Source organism: Perca fluviatilis, chromosome 4 (assembly GCF_010015445.1).
Source record: "Perca fluviatilis chromosome 4, GENO_Pfluv_1.0, whole genome shotgun sequence".
NCBI classification, from domain to species: Eukaryota; Metazoa; Chordata; class Actinopteri; order Perciformes; family Percidae; genus Perca; species Perca fluviatilis.
In genome coordinates this window covers 13,352,350-13,372,797 of record NC_053115.1, presented here as the reverse complement: position 1 = coordinate 13,372,797, position 20,448 = coordinate 13,352,350, and the positions used below count along the sequence as shown (strand labels likewise).

Sequence of the window (20,448 nt, the reverse complement as noted above, 5' to 3'; positions counted from 1 at the left end):
AAAGTACTCATTTTATGATCATGTCAATGTCCGAGCCATTTCTATAGGCATGAGTCGACCCTTGTGCGATTTCAGATGGGGGAAAGCTTCACAGGGGACTTTCCACACTGAGGGAACATCCCCTAATGGGTAATTATCTATAACACCCTGGCTTAACATAGCTGCAGTATTTATGCACAAGTTAGAAAGCAAAAGTGTTACAGCATCATCTACTGTAGAGGATAGGTTGTCTGTCCCAAAAATAAGGCAGACACAGGGCAGCAGGACCGTGAGTAAGCAGAGCGGAGTTGCAGGTGCTGGAGCCCAGTCAAGAAGGAGAAGACACGTGACAGCTGGCCTGTCATACATGACTTACGCGCACACAGACACACAATCAACTGTCCCTCTGGTCAGCGAGTGAACTAAATGAAACAATTAACTCTTAGTTGCTTTACAAAACAACTCATTTTATTCCATGACAGGTAGAAAACAAACAACTATATTAGCTGTACAACGTTTGGGCAAATTATAGTCTTAATGTCAATTGCAACAAGTCTGTCATTGTGAACCAGTATTACTGGTATAATATGTACTAAGCCACTTTAATGAGGTCTGTATCTAGAGGAAGTTTGTTTCTCTCGATGCACAATTATGGGTTATAAATACAAAAGGCGACATTCATCTTTTATAGCTTTTCATATAACTAATATAGCTCTCTCACCAGTTCAGTGCTGGCTCTAGTCACGACGGGAGGCATGCTCTATATATGCTATACATGGTATTACTGGTACTGTACAGCTTATGTGAGCACCAGATACAATATTGAGACTTCTCCCCACCTGCTGGCAGAAAGATTAAGCGCAAGTAAAGGCCATATCAAGGAACTATTGTATTCCCTCTACGCTAAGCAGAGCCAAGAGTTTAATGCTTACGGTCACTGTACATTTAACTTGTAAGGATTGTAGAGCATACTGTATTTGTAGACCGCTCACCCACCGGTCCAGCGACACAATCTTCAAATAATGCAGAGACATCAAAATAAAATCTATAATAATATACAAATTAAAGTTCAGAGTCATTACGTGGCAGTGTTAACGCTGAAATCAAACCTCTAACTCCCAATATGTACTCCAGTCATTTTCACAGAGGGTACATGTGGTAACTTCACCTGCTTCCTTAAAAGACTTTCTGTATACCTTTCAGCAAATAGTTTTGCGTAAAATGTACACATTAGAGCTCTGTAACAAGTGCAGACTGTTTTCTGCTTCATTAGAAGTGGCGGTCATTTAAACAATTAAAACTGAATCATAAATAAATTAAATACAAAATATACAGAAATCGTTTGATTAGAATTTGTGTGTAAAGGAACCTTTCTGAATGATAACATTTAAACATTAACCAACAGTTATATAACATAACTTACTGCAGGCATAACTGTCATCAGAGGCTTGTAAATACGGTACTGAATACACATTAACATCAAATTAGTACCCCAAGAGAAAATTACAGTAAATACTTCAGCTGTGCATTCTCAAGCAAGTTAAATTCAATTCTACATTTAAAATACTATGTTGAGAGAAACAGGACTTAAGCCACCACATCTGTATTTTACAGTACATTCAATTATGCTAGTAATTGTTTTTTGTTTTTTAAAGAAAAGCTTAGGAGGATACTTTCATGGAGCTGCAGCTGTTGACAACAAAATCATGGTTTTATTACCCTCTTTCATGTTCTTCCTTCAATCTTGTCTTCATAACTCAAATCTCAGAGCCACAATTCCCTAAAATGATATAAAAAAAGGGTTAAAAAAATAAATAACAAAATGGCCTAGAAGATGCTTAAAGAAATATTCATGTAATTACCTGCAATGATCTTTCCATTTTTGCCTAGATGATGTCTAACGTGAATCTATGGGGAAAGAAAACTAACAGAAGGCAAGCAATACCAGTTTAAAATGGCACCATTCAATGCATAGCAAAAACCATGAGAAAATTCACACATAGCCTGAAAAGAAAAAAAAAAGTCTTCATTAAATCAAATAGCTCACAATGTGCACTCATGTGATCTCCTTATAAATAAATAAATACTTCTGCCTTTGTATATCCCTTATTTAAATGTGGCACTAAAACAAACATTTGGTATGACAAATTCTCGAGTCAGAGGTTTCATCAAAACAATACTTGAGAAGCAGTGTGATGCAGAATAAACCATGCAACCAAGAGCAAGCTTCACCAAGTGCTATACTTTGTGTACATATCTGTGTAGGTTTAAACGGTAAGGTGCACATTTTGTGTGAATGTCTATGAGTGTGTACCAGAGTGCATGCATCTGTATGGTCGAATGTATGTTGTATATTTGTTGTTGTTGAGTTCCCCAGAGCCTGACGTGTGTGTGTGTGTGTGTGTGTGTGTGTGTTTTTAGAGGATGAATATCTTAATAACTTTTTGAATGATCTTCCCACATCCTGGGCAGGGAGCCTGAAACTTGTGTAGCCTCCTTGCACATGGGAAACAGGTTAGCAGGTGAGCCGTACGGCCGTGTATTATATTTCCGTTGCGTGGCCGCACTCGACAGAGCTTGCAAGGCTCCAACAGTGCCTCAGGCCGAACTTCTTCAATCTCCATGCCCAGATTTTCCTGACTCTCCCCTTCTGAGAGCTGCTCATCCTTGTGGAAGCTGGAGGGCCAAGGCCCCTTGCCTTTCCCTGTAATCATAGTGGGCAGTGGTCGCTCGGCTGTGGAGTGGGAGGGTAGGATGACAGGGTCAGAGACCGTCCTGCTGCAGTCTGGGACGTCAATGCCTGTGTCACTGTCATCTTCCTCATCATGGGTGGCGAGAGAGCTGCATGCTGGGATGTCAGGAACAGAAAGGGAATGGGCTAGTCGGGGGACATCTTTGTACCAGTTCTTGCGTAGAGCCCAGCAGCGAACACAGTACCTCTGGAGAGGTGTGTTATACTTCCTGCACTCTGTGCACTGCCACGCATCCTGAGCAATAAGGTAGATACAACGTCACACATGTGCATCGTTCAAGTTTTATTTTCTACAGCTAATCGAATCCTAAAACAGTTGATACTAACCTGTGTTGAGATCTCTGTATCAGTGTCATCGCTCAGACACTGCGAGTCTTCATCTGGCTCCTCCTGCATCTGGATAAATATACATAGAACTTAATTTGGTTGTTATGAGCCTGACCAATAAAAAGGGCAAAGTCCTAAACAAACTCCTACCTCTCGATCTGCTTTCTCCTCCTTCCCTCCTTCGTCATCATCCTCAGGTAGAGCCTCTCCTTCTCCTGCACTCCCTTCCTCCAGTGCAGCCTCTTTCATCTCCACGCTCACCTGTTCACTCCCGCCCTCGGTCAGGAACCAGAGGTCATCTGTGGTGTCCGACACAATGGCTGTGTCCTCCTCCTGTGCAGGAGACAGCTGACACATCAGTCAGACCACCACCGTTACACTCCAATTCATGCCATTTGCCAACAAGTTATTATGTCTGTTTTTAAGCTTGAAATCTCCCAACCTATACCTCAACCAGCTGTTACTAATGTTATTAGATAAACTTTCTAACACATGAGGCTTCTTACTTGGTTTGTGTGGATGTCCGTGGAGCCGTTGCTCCTGCGGCTGTAGTTACTACGGAGATTACCAAGAAACCACCAGGGCAGGCCAGAGAGATCCCACTCGTCCAAAGTAACATCTAGTTTGGGCCGTTTGCAAGCTGAACGTGGCAGGCCTTCAAGAGAGTCTGGAGAGGTTTTGAACCATTAAATTCAGCATTCTGAGCAGGTCTGGTCCTGGGCATATCGCGGAGTAAATAACAGCACGTTTGCTTACCGTCGTCTGGCTCCCGAGGTCGTCGCTGGGAGGGGGTCTGCAGGAGAGGACCATCACGGCAAGCCTCCAGCCCTGCTTTGACCACACCTCCACACATCTAGAGAGGAAATGTGAAGGACAAAAATTAGAAAACAGAGCCATAACTGGATACTTGGAGGACTCACAGCTCCTTTTCAAGATGGCCTCTGGGTATAGGGTGGTGGTACAGGGAACAAGGGGCTGGGCAATTAGGGTATGGGCCAGCAGGAAGGGAGGTCAAAACTAATTAGGAGATAATAAGGGCACCATAACCGTGTGGAGGGTAAAAAAACGAGACAGAGAAAGGAGAGGTAGGAAAGCCAGTTTACTAATTAACACAATGAAGATAGTGAGTTAAAATTTATTTTTAAAAAAACAGTTCCAGTCCAGTAAAAACTGTTTCATATGTACTATGTGCAAACTAAATCATAGAATTTAAGTAATGACTTATTCCAAGATATGCTCCACAGATATATACTACACAAGATAAATGGTCTTGTACGGTATATATCTATGGAAGAAAGGTTTACAATCAGAAATCTTTTTTTTTTTTTTTTCCACATTTAACACGTGCAGTGATTGGAAAATATAGTAATTAATTTTAGTCATAAAGCCAGCAAGGACAGACTAAAATATGACTGTAGCTAAACAATGGTTAGACAAAGTCTTAAACATAACTAGGTGATGGATTTTGGAGGGAGTCGGGAAGAAAGATGTAGGAACACGGGGGTGGGTTAAGAGGTTTAGGGTTACTGTTAGGCCTGTGGCTGGATCAGGAGCTGCAAACCTCCAGTTTCGGAGCAGAGAAGAGAACTCTGAGACAGACAGAGAGGGTGACTCTGCCCCCCATCCACTGGGTGGTGCTGGTGGATCGCAACAGAGTGCTGAAAATACCACCAGACCAAACCAAGGATGGGGTTGTACAGAGACGGTGCCACTCTGTACAAATGCACACCAACGAAGACAGCAGCCCTTACCTCCCCTCCTCATTACACACAAGCAGACAGCAGCTTACTTTACAGTCTAACGCCGCATTTCCACTGCATTGTATGGCTTGATCCGACTCTATCACTACAGCAATCAGCTAAGAATCCCGCCTACACTGTGGGGGTAATATCCGCAGTGGAAAACTAAATAGAGAAAAGGGCCTTGGTATCAAAAGTGAGTTAAGTCATAGTGAACTATGCAGTGGAAATGAGGAATTAGTGATTTGGTGCTACACCAAGGCCTACTGGTCTCAATCCATCACTGTGATCACTGCATGTTATGTCTTATGGCAAAATATATTATTTATAAGCAGCTTTTCACTTAGCCTGCCAGTCATGTCCCTTTGTATTCACTAGAGTTGTGTGTAGTGAGGGGAGAAAGGTTGGAGGTCTCTGTTTCTCCTTAGCACCATGCTTCGGTTTTACCTGACCGCGATCCTCCACTCCGCCCTCTACACATTCACGGCCCACAGAAAGATTCTCTGCAGCGTCTGCATTTCAGATGAGACACAGTAACAGAAACAGGACACCCCCACCCTTTAATTATAGCATAATACACTCTCTCACTAAGGCCTCCTTCTGTAGCTTTGCAGGACCAGCTGGGAAATGGTATTTTTCTGGTCCCCGCATCCCCAGGAGATGCACAAACTATCACAAGCACTCAAAATGTATGCAAAAGGAAAGCTGAATTAGAATATATGTATAGATAATCACCATATACCCAGGGATCCTCACTTCAAAACATATGTTAAAGATGCAAATGAAGTATTGAATTCATCAATCACAAAAGGGAAGAGGAAAAAGACATAATTGAATTTCAATGTACAATGTACTAAACTACACAAAATGTATTCATACATTGCTTGTTACTGATGGTGCCCCTTGACAAACATCATTTCACGTAATAAAACGAAGAGAAACGAATGTGAGACTTACCAGAACAACCAAGCACAACTAAGTATTTCTTGAGCATTTCATACACCGGGCTGTAAAATGAGAATATGAGAGTTTAGAATGGACCTCCTTATTTTAGATGCATATGTTTAGATGTATCTAGTCAAGCTTTACTGAGGGGTGACCAAGCTCCACTTTTGGTGCAACTGAATACCTCGGGTTTTTGACGGAGAAGCTGTCAACCTCCAGCAGCTCTCCCAAAGGGTCATCCTGGCAGTGGACTATGTGCTGCCTCTGTTTGTCATACAGTTGCTTCCCCATGATGTACTGACCCAAGTAGTGCATCACCTACACAAAAAATACTGGATATCAGAGATCACAAGGCACCTACAGGGTATAATTTTACCTACTACTGAACCCTGGAATAACCACTTCTCAGATAACACTTTGTTATGAGCTAGTAAAACAGGCTGCATACTAACAAACACACTTGACATTTCACCTGACAGCTCACCTCTTTGAGTGTGAAGACTTCTTCTTGAGCTCCGGCAACACGCAGAATCTGCAGGAGAGGGGCTTTTGGTTGTACCTGTGGGTGTGGGGGGGGGGGCATTAAATATGAACTACATATGTAATGTTGGATAATTGTACAGGAAAACAGCTGTCATAGTTTTTGCTTAATTGTACCTGATTTCCCTCTCCAGGTAGTGTCCTGCATGATGAGCTTGATGCCAGAGGCTGGGCTGATAGGGAGCTCATAGTAAACGAACAAAGTCTGAAATACAGTATTATAACATGTAAGATATACCAGCCATCAAATTCACGGTCATTACATTAACTTAATGCTGGTGTATTGACTTAACATTTAAACGTTAACGTTAATACACGTATTATACCAACGCCCACGAGGCCAAATTGACTTTACTTTGTCAATGACTGTAACGTTTAACAGACTGCACCAAAATGGGCTGGCTTACCAAACATCTGCCTGGGTGGATTCGTTACACCACATGGACACACGGTTAACGTTACACCACTCCACCATCACTTGTTCTATTGTGACAGTTGGCGTTAATATGTCTTCAAATAACAAGGTCAGAATTCCGTCAAACCGAGGTAGCGTAACGTTGCATAAACGGATGAAATGTTGGTACAAAGCCCAACTGCAACCACTATTAGCTACTGGCATGGGAACTGGAACCTCTGGGTAACGTTGGCAGGTGACAAACCTGCTGTCGTTAGCAAACGTGTAATAGACAGCTAGCTAACGTAACGACAGGGCTAACGTTAGCTAGCTAACTTAGCTGGTTAGCTAGCTAGCTATATCCTGAACAATACGTTCGTTGAAACTGATCTTACCGTGATGAGTTGGCATTACTTCACAGCTGCTACATTGTTCCACACGCTCTGCTGCCTTAAAAACATCTAGTCGACATCTTGGAAATGTACATATAGCTAGCTAATAAATCTTGGGATTTTGAACTCTAGCTCACTAACTAACCGCTGACAATTAGCATCGCTGAACTACAGATTCAAAACGATGAATATGGCTACACAACTTCCGGCTGCACAGCTACATACTAGGCCAAGAGTGTGCCGCCCCCTACTGTTTGATGGACAGCCATAGACTGTATGTGAAGCACACCCTACGGTGGCATCAAGGTCTTCTTCCAGTGATACAATACTAAGAACAAGTTATCAAAATTCTAGAGCATTAACAGAGGTGGGAAGTATGATATCCATAGACTGTACTGTCTATCAGTACCAGTGGGAACAGTTATAGATAGCTAGCTAAGTAACTAGCTTAGTTCTAGAAATATTATATCCACGTGGCACTTCATGACATTTTGTAACTGACTGACTCCAACAGTAATATTCTGGGCTACTTTTTTACTCACATTTAAGATGTAGCTCTGCCTAAGGTTATTTAGCTGAAAAACGTTTTATGTTAGGTTCTGTTAGAATTTAAACATGACGGTTCTGAATGTCAGTGCCACTTTTTAAAATAGTAGCTAACTAATGACTTTATTATTGGTTAATTAGCCTAATCACTTACTAGAAAGGTTAGTTATAAGCCATTAAATATAAGCAAAACATTTTGGTTGTCAGATTATGAAAAATCCCTTGCTGGTGTTTACCATTTATACTTAGTAATAATGCAGTTATAAATATTGGTAATCTATTCATAAATGCTAAATAAGTTGTTCAATAGATGTTGGCAGTCATATGGTCCAATGAGTCAAGATCTATAAAACATTAGTAAATGGTTATAATTAGGGCTGGGCAATACATCAATATTATATCGCTATATGGGACTGACTTAGATTTTGGATATCGTAATATGGCTTAAGTGTTGTATTTTCCTGGTTTTACAGGCTGCATCACAGTAAAGTGATGTAATTTTCTGAAATTACCAGACTCTTGGATTTGCCTTTACCCACTTAGGAATTATATTCACATTACTGATGATTATCTAAAATCTCATTAGTAAAATATTTTATGAAAGCACTAATTGTCAACCCTACAATATCGACAGAGGAATTTGGTCAAGAATATCGTGATATCGGATTTTCTCCATATCGTCCAGCCCTAGTTATGCTTATGAACGATCAATAAAGCTAGAAGTTACAACTTGGCTAGTAGTTACCTTTTATAAAGGTGCCTTATTTTAAGTGGTACCACAATCAGTGTCTTCAGTAAGCAACTGACTTTGACAGTGCATTAACAAAACCCAAACACAACTGAACGGATGTAAGAGTTGTGTTATTTCATTCAGTAAATGCAAACATTGTTATAAAACATTTGTGCTACAGAATAGTTTAATTCAAAGATACTCATCTCTGATATTCTAGCAAACAGTCAAGAAAACAAGATGGAATGAAAATCAAAAATCAGATCCTTCACAATCCTTTACAAAAATGAGATGTAAAAGGTGGCACATGCAACTTTTTCACAGATCTGTAGATGCAGTGCAAAAATAAATCGATGGATCCAGTAAATAGCTGGGTTTGTTCTTAATGACAGTTGTGTATATAAAGATGCATCAAGCATATGAATTTGCTTTTATATCTGACAAAGTCCACCCAACAGTCCTTGAGAATATGCCTCTATTTTAGGCCAGCTTATTACAATAGCTTATTCGCTGGGATATTATTGACTCTGCTGGAAAACAAGCATTGGCCTTAAGCCCACACGTCAAAAGTTACAGCTCTTACTGTACATTGCAGATAATAGAAATGGTAGCCAGCCAACATCTCGTCTTAATAATTCAGATAACAGAGTAAAGTGTCTACTGGGAAAAATATGTAACTCAATTAACTTAATTAAGTGTATTGTTGTTATGGCCACCAGACACATTAATCTGATAAATTAGATCTGTTATTGTGGCTATTTTTGAACATCTGTGAGATTATTAAATTGGGATGCACCAAAACATCAGGAGGAAAAAAACAAAAAAACAGTATAATTCTGATAATTGTTTGTACTGCTAATATTAAGCTTTACAAACAAAATGTTTTATATTAGTAACAGAAACAAGCATGGTCTCTAAAAACATTTGATTACTTGATGATTATGCCTGCACCTGCATTAAGCTCATTAGACAAATGCATATTGCTATTGGCTGATATAGGGAAAATATCAGCCAAATAATAATAAAAAAACAAAATAAACAACAGCAACATATTGGTGCACCCTGTTAAGGAAAAAATCTGAAAGTTCAAGTAAAGGGTTTGGGTTAGCATTATACTTCATATAATGCTGGGCTAAGGTTAGGTTTCACCTATAGAACCTCACCTCTACAATTAGAAAACTAAACAGTAAAAGTGCTTTGGCAATAATTCAAGTCTTTCATGTTTACCACACATACAAAGGGAGTAGATGGTATTGCTTCACTGTATAAAAAATAGTTTTATCTTACAACAATGGCAGGCCCTTTTAACATTTCTTTTTAAAAGTTTCAATAGGCACTACAAATGAAAGACTAGCATTTATTTCTCAGTGACTTCTTTTATTGTTCTTGTTAGCCGACATTATTGATCTGGTGGCTGATAATAGTTACAAGTTCTTCTAAATAAGCACTAGTAGTCACTAATGTGGCTTTTACCATCTACAAAGCATTTGTACTTATTTTTATGTTCTGGTTACAGTTTCAATTTAGTTTGACTCATCTATAAATATAAACTATTTAATAATAATTACAATGATGAAAACAAAAAGGTAGACATACTGTATGTATGAATAATAGTATATAACTGTTAAAATATTTGATTCTATATTACCTACTTTTAAAAGTGAAAGTGGCATGAAAAAAATCAGACTATTAAAAAGTTATTGCTATATATAAAAAAAAATCCATCCAAAGGTTCATATCTAAAGTTCATTACTTGCATTACTATTCTGGTCCATTATACCAGTAAAAAACATATTGTATACTGTGTATGGTAAAAACAAAAACACCACTAGTCAGAAATAGTGACCAGTAACATTAGAGGAGGCATTACTGCTCTCAGTAGCTGCTATTAAAATTAAAAGTGCTCATTTCTAAAGAACTTGTGACTAACAAGTAACTCATAATGAGTAGTCTAGCCTAATTTTAATGACTGGTGAAGCTGACAAAATTATTGATAAAATGGCCACCAGGACTGTAACTTAATGTTTAAAATTACTGAATACAAAAACTACTTAACTGACAGCAGACATAATCTCTGAGCTAAAATATTGATTATTATTTTCTGTGTTCTGTTTGACTGTTCCCTAACTCTTATATAAAATGTTCTGTAAGCCTCTATATCTAGCCTCTGTATTGTGCTTTTGCAGTTCATCCCGATATGAAAGGCCATCTTTTCTAAGGTCAGCATGAAAGGAAACATGCAGAGCACAACAGAGAACTCTTTGTGACAGAAACAACAAAAGCTCTCCAGGAACCCCAGAGACTTTCTTCTGTTCTGCACTGGGTTTGTCCCCCTCCCAAAACCACCAGTTCGCCTTTTTGTGGGAGACTCAACTGGTACATGAAGCAATGTAAGTTGCTGCTGAGTCCTCCAGCCACCAGGGGATAGCAAGAAGTGAGAAGCAGATGTTAATCGGCATGTGGGAGCAACAGGAGTTCCCAGGCATCATGAAAGTTAGATTTAGGCTTGATGAGCCTTTGAGTGAGGAGTAATGTCCACCTTATTCTAAGAGGTCCTGTGGAGAGACACAAACAATACAAATCCGTTAACAGATGATCACAAAGTTGAACTAAAAATAGGGCCTTTTCCGCAGTATCGGATACCTGATCTGAATCTTCGTTGTACTGTGCTTTTCCTGTCTCCATGTAATGAGTGTCAAGATCATCGACTCCTTCTATTTTAACAGCCTCAACATGTTCTCTCATAACAGAGTATCGGTGCACAAGGAACCTGATGAGGACATGAATGTATATTAGAAACAACAGAGATGAAATACAGAATGTCCAGTGTTTATTTCTGTGTGTGTGGAAATATTAAAACATAGTTAACTGACCGTCCACCGCAGACATATTTCTTTACCAGCCAAACGCCTGCAATAGCACTTGTCAGAAGGATCGCTATGACAACCATCACTATGACAGCTGTGTTCGGTGAACTGTTTTCAGTCTGTTAGAGTTACAGAAACAGAAAGGGCTAAAAATGTGGAGAACTTACATGCCAAAAACAACCTACACTATTCACATGACTAAAAGATTTACCAGATTTCATGTCTCTCAGTTTTAAATGTGCTCACATGAATTGGCAAAATATGAGATATATATGAGAGCAATGGTTAAATGGCATCCGGCTGAAGAATTAGCACAAGCAACTGTTTATGCATCCAACTCCTAATATTTGCATCACCATCGTGGATAGAAACATTAATATGCACTTTCTTTTGCAGATTTTTCAGTTAAAATTTGCACTATATTTGGATGGAAATTTGGCTCATGTCACACCTCTACTAGATAACCCACTCACGCCTTCAGTGTTGACCATGCCAAAGATCAGAGGTTAAATTATTGATTTTCAAGGCGTCCCAATATGCAATTTCACAGGTAGATAATGTTCCACTGTGTAGCTAGCCCACCTAGTCTCATTCTCAGAATGAGCAGAACTGACCAGAGAATTTGGATAAAGGGCGTTGCTGGTGCACATCCGCCTCAGGTCCGTCTCCTTCCTGTCTGGCTGAAAACCTCCCTCACAATGGTCTCCTGGAATCTTCCGGTAGCTTAAATGTAAGGAGAGACAGAGAGACACGTAAGGCAAGACAAAACTCAATGAAAAGGACACAGGACAGGACAAGACAGCTGGTAAACTAAAAGGTAAGATTCATGCCACTAATGGAGGGAGATGTGGAGGCAGAAATGGAAACATACTACTATGTGTCTTGCATTTGTTTAGTTCTTCTTGAACTACATCCTCACAGAACAATGGCTTTGCACAGGAGTCCTGGATAACATTTAACACTAAGCCTTAAAGCAACACTATGGAACTTTTTTACCATAAAATAACAGCAAGACAGACAGCCAGCTGGCCATCTTGCCTTTGGACTAGTAAGTAATATTAGCTGGCTTGCTATATCTTGTGTTTTTGCACTTGATTGATGTTTGGCTGTGTTAGCAAAGTTGTCGACTCCCTAGTTTTTCATCATAAGTAATCTAATCATAACAAATGCACTTGTACCGCTGTCCATATTTACAGCGACGATGTATAAATAAATTTCATTCTGAAACTGTAGGGGCGCCAAATTGCAATACTATCAAGCATTGTTGCTTTAAAATAATAATCTGTAATAGGCTTCTGGTAGTGAGGTGGTGAGGTCACCATTTCTTACAGTGCTTTTAACTGAATTACTGTTGGCTTGTTTGCTTTTCATATAACCCATAACCTTTTACCACACAGTGGTAAGACTTGAAACATAAATTATATTAATTATGTATTCATTTTCTATGTTTTGTATAAGTTTGAGTTTCTTGGGAAGAAAGAGAGAGCATAGATAAAAACAGCCATCCTCACCCGCTGGTCTGTAGCTGTTCGGTGGTCCCATTTAAACAGAACTCCAGAGGATGACCCTTCATCTCCTTCTGCTCCACACACTCTGAGCTATTCTCTGGCCGGTAATATCCAAAGTCACTGTGAGACAAAGCAGAAGCTCAAATGGCATTCTTTAAATTTACGGAGACAAACTGTGTAAATCTGTACTATTTAGTCTTATGGTTAGACTAAATGCAGGAGAAAAATATACCAGTGATAATCGTCAACTGTACATGGACAGGGGGACAGCTTCTTGGTGACAGCAAAGTCCCTCCCATTCCAGCAGACAGAGTCTTTCCTCAGGCGTAAGAAGGTCTCTTTATAGCCCAGCACACAGCCATCACTAGATCCACTGGGGTCTGCAGAGTGAGCCAGCCACTGTACATAGTCCCCTTCAGTACCTGCACATACATACATATACATGCACTTAGTAAGTCAAAAGGTGAAACACTTCCCATTACACCCACATTCTCTCACTCACAGTCTCTGGTGAGGAGCTTCCTGAAGTCTATGGTGATCACAACCCATTTACTGAAGTCGGTCCTGTAGCCCCACAAGCTGACGTTCAAGGAGCGAGAGCCGGGCTCACTGTCCATACCGCTGAAGTGAAGGGGGTCGCTGGTGAAGTTATATGTATGCCAGCACTGCCCCTCATCTGTTGAAAACCTGAGGGGGTGTGTGTGTGTGTGTGTGTGGGGGGGACAAAGATAAAAACATAAAAAAACAAAAACAATACTACAATAAACAAATCGTCTGGTATAATCAGTTGTATTCACTTGATCTGGTTGACAGGTGAGTTGGTGTGCTCCACAGCCACCAGCAGCCCTCCAGAGTCCAGTATAGCATAATGATGGGGGCCCCTGAGAGCCAACAGCCACGAGTAGCCCCCGTCATCAGACACGTACACATCAGGGGACAGAGCTGACTCTGCGTCTCCGACGCTGCCTGAAGAAATAAAGGACAACGGTGTTATGAGACATTTAACCATGCAGTAAATTGATTCAGGGTAAAGACATCTTTGTTTTGTTTTTTTACCATGAGCCAGAATGAGGCCCACAGCACTGGGCTGTGAAAGAGGCAGCATGGGGACGTTCATCTTCATGGTGGTGCTGTAGGAGGCGTGAATGTGAAGTCTGCACTGTAAAGACACGATAATTAGGGTAATGTTGGTACCAAGTCAGCATGCTCGCTGCAGACACTCATACAGTCTAATGTAAATGTTAATTCAACAAAAAATAGAAGAGATTTAATAAAATGACAAAAACCAAAACAGCCCATCACATAAATAAAACACACCAGGCATATTGGAAAAAAAATTGCAAATCACAATAACAATGTATATAAAATATACTGAATATAAACCGATGTGTGTATGTGTGTCTCACTCTGTTAGGCCTGTTGGTAGAGGTCTCAGTGTCACAGTGGCTGTTCTGTGGTCTGTGGAGCGTCTGCCATTTTGCTCCTTGGTCAAAGGTGATCACTGTCTCCACTGCACCATCTGCAGTCAATAACATTCACTTCAATAACTATCAGGATCCATATAGATATTTTTACACTCCCCTTTACAGTTTTTCAAAACAGCCTTCCAACTGTTGCCCCATATACAGAATATACGACCATTTTAAAAATCACTTAGATCATCAATCATTTAGAGTGACTTTAGGATGAACTGCAGTGTATTATGCAACCCTTTTTCTGTAATTAAATGAAAAGATAATAAAATCATATTTAAAATTGTTGACTAACAATAACCAGAAGATTCCTCTTAAATGTGTAGTACATATTATGCAGTGTGCTGACCCACCCTGTGTTAGTACGCTGGTCATGTAGACACCCCTGAGTGAAGTAATGACAGTGAAGTCAGTGTCGCTTCCTGTGGTCGTGTAAAGATGGCGCTCCAGAGACTTGGAGAACACGGCTCCTCTGTCATCTGACACATAGATGGTTCCAGCACCGGAGTCTGTTTAACATAATACACACACACACACATAAATATGTTAAATTGCTTTCTTTTGGTGAACGGTCTCAGAGTCAGACAAATGATACATATACTGATCCCAATAGAAACCTTTCTGCAGCTTCAGAATCATTTTCAAGGACACCTAATCCTTAATCATTAGCATCATCTGTTATTACCAACATTGTCAACATCATCATCATCCACATCAATCATCACTATGAGCATTGTCACTGGTTCTGACCTCCAGGGTTGTCCACGTGCATGAATATCATGTCCTGATTGGCTGCCAATATGGAGTAGAACTGCTCGTGGTTGACTGGAGGAAGCTGAGCCATGTTCCACACCTCACCTCCGTCCACTGACACGTGGATCACACGCTCTGTACCCTAACAAGCACACACAAACATTTTGTAATCGCTCTGTTGCAGCTTTATACTTAATAGACATAAAGACATAAATATGGAATGTTAAATGTTAAAGGGCCAGTACACCCAAATCACAAAAGAACATACAAAATGCCTTTCACCTGCATGGTAATGGGGTGGTTGCAGTAATTTAATATGCACAAATCCTAAGCATATATAAAAGATTAAAAAAAATCCCATTTGAGCCAAACCACCTCTAGATGTGGTCTGGCTGATCACAATGCCTATTGGGTGCATCAACACCCTGCATTAACAATGCAAATTACTTTGTAATTTGGGTGAACTGACCCATTGAGTCTCGTAAAATGCACATTGTAAAATGAGGGAGGTACCATTTGTACAAAAATTTTACTGGATGTCTTCATATGTAATCTTACAATTTATGTCTATAAAGAATTAGCGCACACACACACACACACACACACACACACACACACACACACACACACACACACACACACACACACACACACACACACACACACACACACACACACACACACACACACACACACACACACACACACACACACACAAACACACCGTGCCAGTCATGATGGAGGCAAAAACAAAGCGCCCTCCCAGTACAAAGGAGTAAACTCTTGTTGCGATGGTCTGGAAACTTCGACCATAGTCTGCTGTCTTCCTTAACTCCAACATTCCTTTATCATCTAACAGAAAGAAAGTGGAGTTACTAGATGTATCGCAAAATTTTAAATATATGGGTAACTATACTGTCTTCACTTACTGCATGAGCCATTGTAGTTTGTTGTAAAGTAGATACTGTCTTTTGGACCCCTGTATGTGAGAAAGAGAAACTGAGGAATCTGGAGAAAGGAAATATCTAATTGTGCTCACTTTATTTATTTTTTTTAAACATAAGACACATAAAGTTGTCTGAGTTTATGGCTGTGGTTTCTTCTACAGTATGTGCTTTGCGAAATAGGCACACATCAACCACCGGGCCACGCTCCAAGCACTCTCTGGCTTTGCCAAAGGGGACGAAGGTTTTTCACACTGCAAAGATTCTGCCCGTTCGAGGACTGTGGCCTGAATAAGAAAGCTGTTGCTGACTCATGATTCACTCTGACAGCAGCCTCAGCTCTCTCGCTCTCTCTCTCTACAGTCAATTTAGGTTGGGGCCTAAATAACAGCTGTGGTCATGCAGAGCTATCACAATGTTCCCACAATGCAGCGATAACAACCGCAGGCTGACACCACAACCCCATGTGAACTCTGGTGCCTAAATGAAACCAGTCAGGACAGTGATCCAAACTGTGGTGAGAAAAACAGCTGGAATAACAAAAATGAACAAAGAACACACACACACAAACAAACTCCTTTTATAGCAAAAACAAAGATGCACATGGAGGCTGTGTGGAAACAAATATGGACAAAGCTGTTTCACACCCTGTCAGTGTTTTATGTCCCGCTTTGACAATTCCTTTTTAACTCTAAACCAATCACACACATGACTGACATATAAAAAGTTACTGAAGCTTCATACTCTGTTAGAAGAGGATAAGTTAAATAAGTAAAAAATAAAAATAAAATATATATATATAGTACAGGCCAAAAGTTTGGACACACCTTCTCATTCAATGCGTTTCCTTTTATTTTCATGACTATTTACATTGTAGATTCTCACTGAAGGCATCAAAACTATGAATGAACATTATGTGCTTACATGAAATAACTGAAAAACTTTATATTTTAGATTCCTCAAAGTAGCCACCCTTTACTTTTTTTGATAACTCTGCAAACCCTTGGTGTTCTCTCAATGAGCTTCATGAGGTAGTCACCTGAAATGGTTTCCACTTCACAGGTGTTCTTTTATCAGGGTTAATTAGTGGAATTTTTTCCCTTATTAATAAAAAAGCAAAGGGTGGCTACTTTGAGGAATCTAAAATATAAGACATGTTTTCAGTTATTTCACACTTTTTTGTTAAGTACATAATTCCATATGTGTTCATTCATAGTTTTGATGCCTTCAGTGAGAATCTACAATGTAAATAGTCATGAAAATAAAGAAAACGCATTGAGTGAGAAGGTGTGTCCAAACCTTTGGCCAGTACTATATATATATATATATATATATATATATATATATATATATATATCTCTATATATATATATATATATATATAGAGAGAGAGAGAGAGAGAGAGAGAGAGAGAGAGAGAGCAGTAAATAAGCAGTAAAATCTATTAAGGGACTGTATGAAAATTGTTACAGTGGGAGGTGGGGTCAGAGAAGGAGAGGGGTATGTCATTTATGTCAGAGAAGTCTGATTTTATTATGGAAGAACAGGTGTGGGTCTTTAATTTTTCCATGCCCCAGACATGTATATTTCATTTCATCCTTTTCTAGCAAGATTTACTGTTTACTGATTTACTACTGTGTGTGCATAATGAAAAGTTAATCCTATGATATCATCAGGGTTGTCAAGAGGAAGGAACTAACAACATATCTAATATTTACAACATTGCTAATTTTAAAACATATGGTCCACCCCACCCCAATAATTTTCTTACAGACCCTAATGTTTGACTTGGTTCTTTATTATGCCATCCGTTACATATTTAGTACCAACAACAACCCACATGTCATGTGTGTATTTATAATTTATTACAAAACTGACTAATTCTGATGTATATGGCAATTCTTACCATCTGACCAAACAAACACTGTCATGGATCTTCCTCCAGGTGGCACCAAAGTCCTCAGTCAGCCACAGGTCCAACTGGAGGGAAAAGGCTCAGTCAGTAAAAAAAAAAAAAAAGTGTTCATAGACTTTTGAGTATTCAGTTATGCCTAATCAAACTTTTAATAGTTTGATATAGAAGTCCAGCATCCACTTAAAGTGATGGTTCGGAGTAATTCACCCTAGGGTCCTTTGCACCATGACCTCGAGCCAAACACCCTCCCAGAAGCTTTTTTCACCTGGGTCTAACATTGGGAGAGTTAGCTAGAGTAGCGTTATCAGCTGAATAGCTTAGCGCAGGGGCTAATGGACCCACGTTTGTATCTTGTAAGTTACCCCACTAATAATGCCCGAAATTATACCAAACGTCTACAAGTAGTACAAATAGGTTATGCTCTCATAAAACGATGGATTGGAAAGTTTGTAAGTACACCAGAAGTTTATGAACACTTGCCTGCTCTCTTCAGCTCTCTGTTGCTGCTACCTGCAGTTAGACGAGTGCTTAGGGCCGTCTACAAATTACTACACCGAAAAGAGTTACAACAAAAATATTTATTAATTCAATGATTAAATAAGGTAATGTCTCCAAACTTACCTCAATTATTACTTGTCTCCTGCTAGTTATACTACAGCACTTACTTTAAAAAAAAAAATTTAATTAATAAATATTTTGTTGCAACTCTTTTCCGGGTTGTAATTTGTAGACTAATCTAAGCACTCGTCTTACAGCAGCAACAACAGCAGAGAGCAGAAGCCAGCAGGCAAGTGTTATTTACATAAACTTCTTGTGAACTTACAAACTTTCCAATCCATCATTTTATGAGAGCATAACCTATTTGTACTACTTGTAGACGCTCATCATTTCCGGTATTATTAGTGGGGTAATTTACGAGATACAAACGTGGGTCCGTTAGCCCTTGCGCTAAGCTATTCAGCTGATAACGCTACTTCACGCCTAACTCTCCCAATCTAAACATAAAAATGCGTTCAGGTCATGCGCTAGAAGAATAAACTCCGAACCATCACTTTAAGAGAGGTCCAGGTAAGTTTGCTTTTCTCAAATTCAAAACTGCTGAGAAAAACTCTACAATCTGAGGTTTGGTCTAAAGAATGAAAGCTGCTACCGTGATACTGAGAGTCAGCAGTACGTTGCAGTCTCCAGGGTTGTACAGCATCTGAATGAGGGGCTCAAACGGCAGGTCGGTTGGAACAAAGGTCATGCCAAAGTCCTGCGAGCGAAACAGTTTAAACCTCCTGATTTCTGACACATCAGCAGTGAGCATCACCTGAAACCAAACACAGAGGTGAGCTGTAAGGGAAGATCCTTCATATTCTACAACAGTAGAGTGGAGCTTTACAATGTTCTGTATTATTATGAGGCAACAGCTTTTATATAGACCAACCACAACAAAACACACATGTAAGGTATCAGCAAGGGGTCTGTAGAACAACACACAACGGCTCACCTTGCCAGAGTGGTCGGGACCGATGGCGATGCCAAACTCACTCTGGATGAAGGTGTGGTTGATCAGGTGAGTCACATCTTTAAACGTCTTGCCATAGTCTTCACTGACACAGTGACAAAGTTGCAGTTAGACCCTCAGACCACAGCTATGACAAATAATTTACTACCCCACTTAGTGTGCCACCAGGCATTTCTCACCTCCTGTAGAGGTTAGACTGGCCGAAACGCATCATGAACGACGGCACCTGAAATGTTGTCAACACCAGCAGCACCTGGAAAAAGAGAGGAGAAATTACACAACCATCTCTAACATCTTGGTCTTTTTTTTTTCATTTAGTCATACATTTTCACTCATGTAAACAAACTCACCCCGGATCCATCTCCCACCCAGGCCAGCGACAGTGAACCCATGGTCCTCACTTTGAAAGGAAAAAAAAATGGGGGGGAAAAAAAAAAAAAAAAAGTTTTTAGAAAAAAAATCAATGAGTCACTCTTGCAAAATGTTTTTTCACTAGGATTGTTTGAAATAGTTTTGATTCTCATGTGATTATCATCATTGCTTAATACTGTGTCAGGAAATCAACTGAAGAACACACCCAAGTCCAGAATTTAGTCTGAAATATACAAAATACAAGAGTTTGTGTGTGTGTTTTCAGAACTCGCTGAATGAGGACAGAATGAATTGTTCTTACTGTCCACAGTAATTCGGCCATTTGGATGCACTCTGCGTGTGTGACCTACATTCCCGCCTAAATGACAAAGCCGAGGCCAGAGAACAAAACAATTACCAATGTCCCGAGCACAGCAAGAACACACACACACACACACACACTTTTAAGGCTATGGAAGATTTAAAGTTCAACATAACATTTTAAAACAAAATACCAGTATTACATAATATTAGAGGTAATGAGTAGAAAGAGTTTAGACCTAAACTTTTATTTCACAACAAGTATCTACCAACAACATTCCAGTCTATTCATCCATAGCAACATTCAAGTGTTGTCAAGTGGTTATTTCAGCAAGGTATTTAGCCACCGAAGGTTTCTCCCCTCCTCTTTCTTACTGGCAGGGCGGAGATGTTTACAAGGTGAACCCAGTCCCGGAAGCTGCATACAGCTCCATAAAGCCACAGGAGACGGCCAGGTGTGGCT

The 20,448-nt window shown here is 39.9% G+C and overlaps 2 protein-coding genes across 5 annotated transcripts; both read right to left on the bottom strand.

Annotated features, from left to right (window-relative positions):
* Positions 1-425: 425 nt before the first annotated feature.
* Positions 426-7,274, bottom strand: mdm4 (MDM4 regulator of p53). Of its 3 annotated transcripts, none has more exons than XM_039797211.1 (12): positions 7,072-7,274; positions 6,400-6,487; positions 6,227-6,301; positions 5,927-6,060; positions 5,755-5,804; positions 5,245-5,309; positions 3,815-3,911; positions 3,565-3,725; positions 3,209-3,406; positions 3,059-3,127; positions 1,842-2,966; positions 426-1,759 (listed from the first exon to the last, which is right to left on the bottom strand). In XM_039797211.1, exons 2-11 carry the CDS (start codon positions 6,469-6,471, stop codon positions 2,397-2,399), a joined length of 1,491 nt encoding a protein of 496 aa, XP_039653145.1. In that variant the 5' UTR covers positions 6,472-6,487; positions 7,072-7,274; the 3' UTR covers positions 426-1,759; positions 1,842-2,396. The 3 variants fall into 3 exon arrangements, with proteins under 3 accessions (XP_039653145.1, XP_039653147.1, XP_039653146.1); XM_039797213.1 differs by having other exon boundaries at positions 3,209-3,391; XM_039797212.1 differs by lacking the exon at positions 7,072-7,274 and adding an exon at positions 6,690-6,906.
* A 1,183-nt stretch (positions 7,275-8,457) lies between these two features.
* Positions 8,458-19,730, bottom strand: LOC120557160 (sortilin-like). Of its 2 annotated transcripts, XM_039797207.1 has the most exons (19): positions 19,664-19,730; positions 19,493-19,566; positions 19,296-19,398; positions 18,954-19,115; positions 17,795-17,868; positions 15,874-15,923; positions 15,669-15,796; positions 14,942-15,086; positions 14,545-14,700; positions 14,126-14,238; positions 13,776-13,878; positions 13,517-13,685; positions 13,222-13,406; positions 12,952-13,141; positions 12,723-12,839; positions 11,826-11,934; positions 11,218-11,330; positions 10,988-11,114; positions 8,458-10,899 (listed from the first exon to the last, which is right to left on the bottom strand). In XM_039797207.1, the coding sequence occupies exons 1-19, from the start codon at positions 19,703-19,705 to the stop codon at positions 10,885-10,887; spliced, it is 2,175 nt and encodes a 724-aa protein (XP_039653141.1). In that variant the 5' UTR covers positions 19,706-19,730; the 3' UTR covers positions 8,458-10,884. The 2 variants fall into 2 exon arrangements, with proteins under 2 accessions (XP_039653141.1, XP_039653142.1); XM_039797208.1 differs by lacking the exon at positions 19,664-19,730 and having other exon boundaries at positions 19,296-19,393.
* Positions 19,731-20,448: the final 718 nt, after the last annotated feature.

What these genes read in the sequence shown, in the direction of transcription:
- mdm4 (XM_039797211.1), bottom strand. Translation starts at nt 6,471, where the DNA reads ATGAGCTCCCTATCAGCCCAGCCTCTGGCATCAAGCTCATCATGCAGG. An exon ending in ACCTCGGGAGCCAGACGACG is followed by an intron (nt 3,726 to 3,814) that starts GTAAGCAAACGT and finishes AAACCTCTCCAG; the next exon opens with ACTCTCTTGAAGGCCTGCCA. An exon ending in CGGACATCCACACAAACCAA is followed by an intron (nt 3,407 to 3,564) that starts GTAAGAAGCCTC and finishes CTGATGTGTCAG; the next exon opens with CTGTCTCCTGCACAGGAGGA.
- LOC120557160 (XM_039797207.1), bottom strand. Translation starts at nt 19,705, where the DNA reads ATGGGTTCACTGTCGCTGGCCTGGGTGGGAGATGGATCCGGG. An exon ending in GCACGTGGACAACCCTGGAG is followed by an intron (nt 14,701 to 14,941) that starts GTCAGAACCAGT and finishes TATGTTAAACAG; the next exon opens with ACTCCGGTGCTGGAACCATC. An exon ending in CTACCAACAGGCCTAACAGA is followed by an intron (nt 13,879 to 14,125) that starts GTGAGACACACA and finishes GTGTCTTTACAG; the next exon opens with TGCAGACTTCACATTCACGC.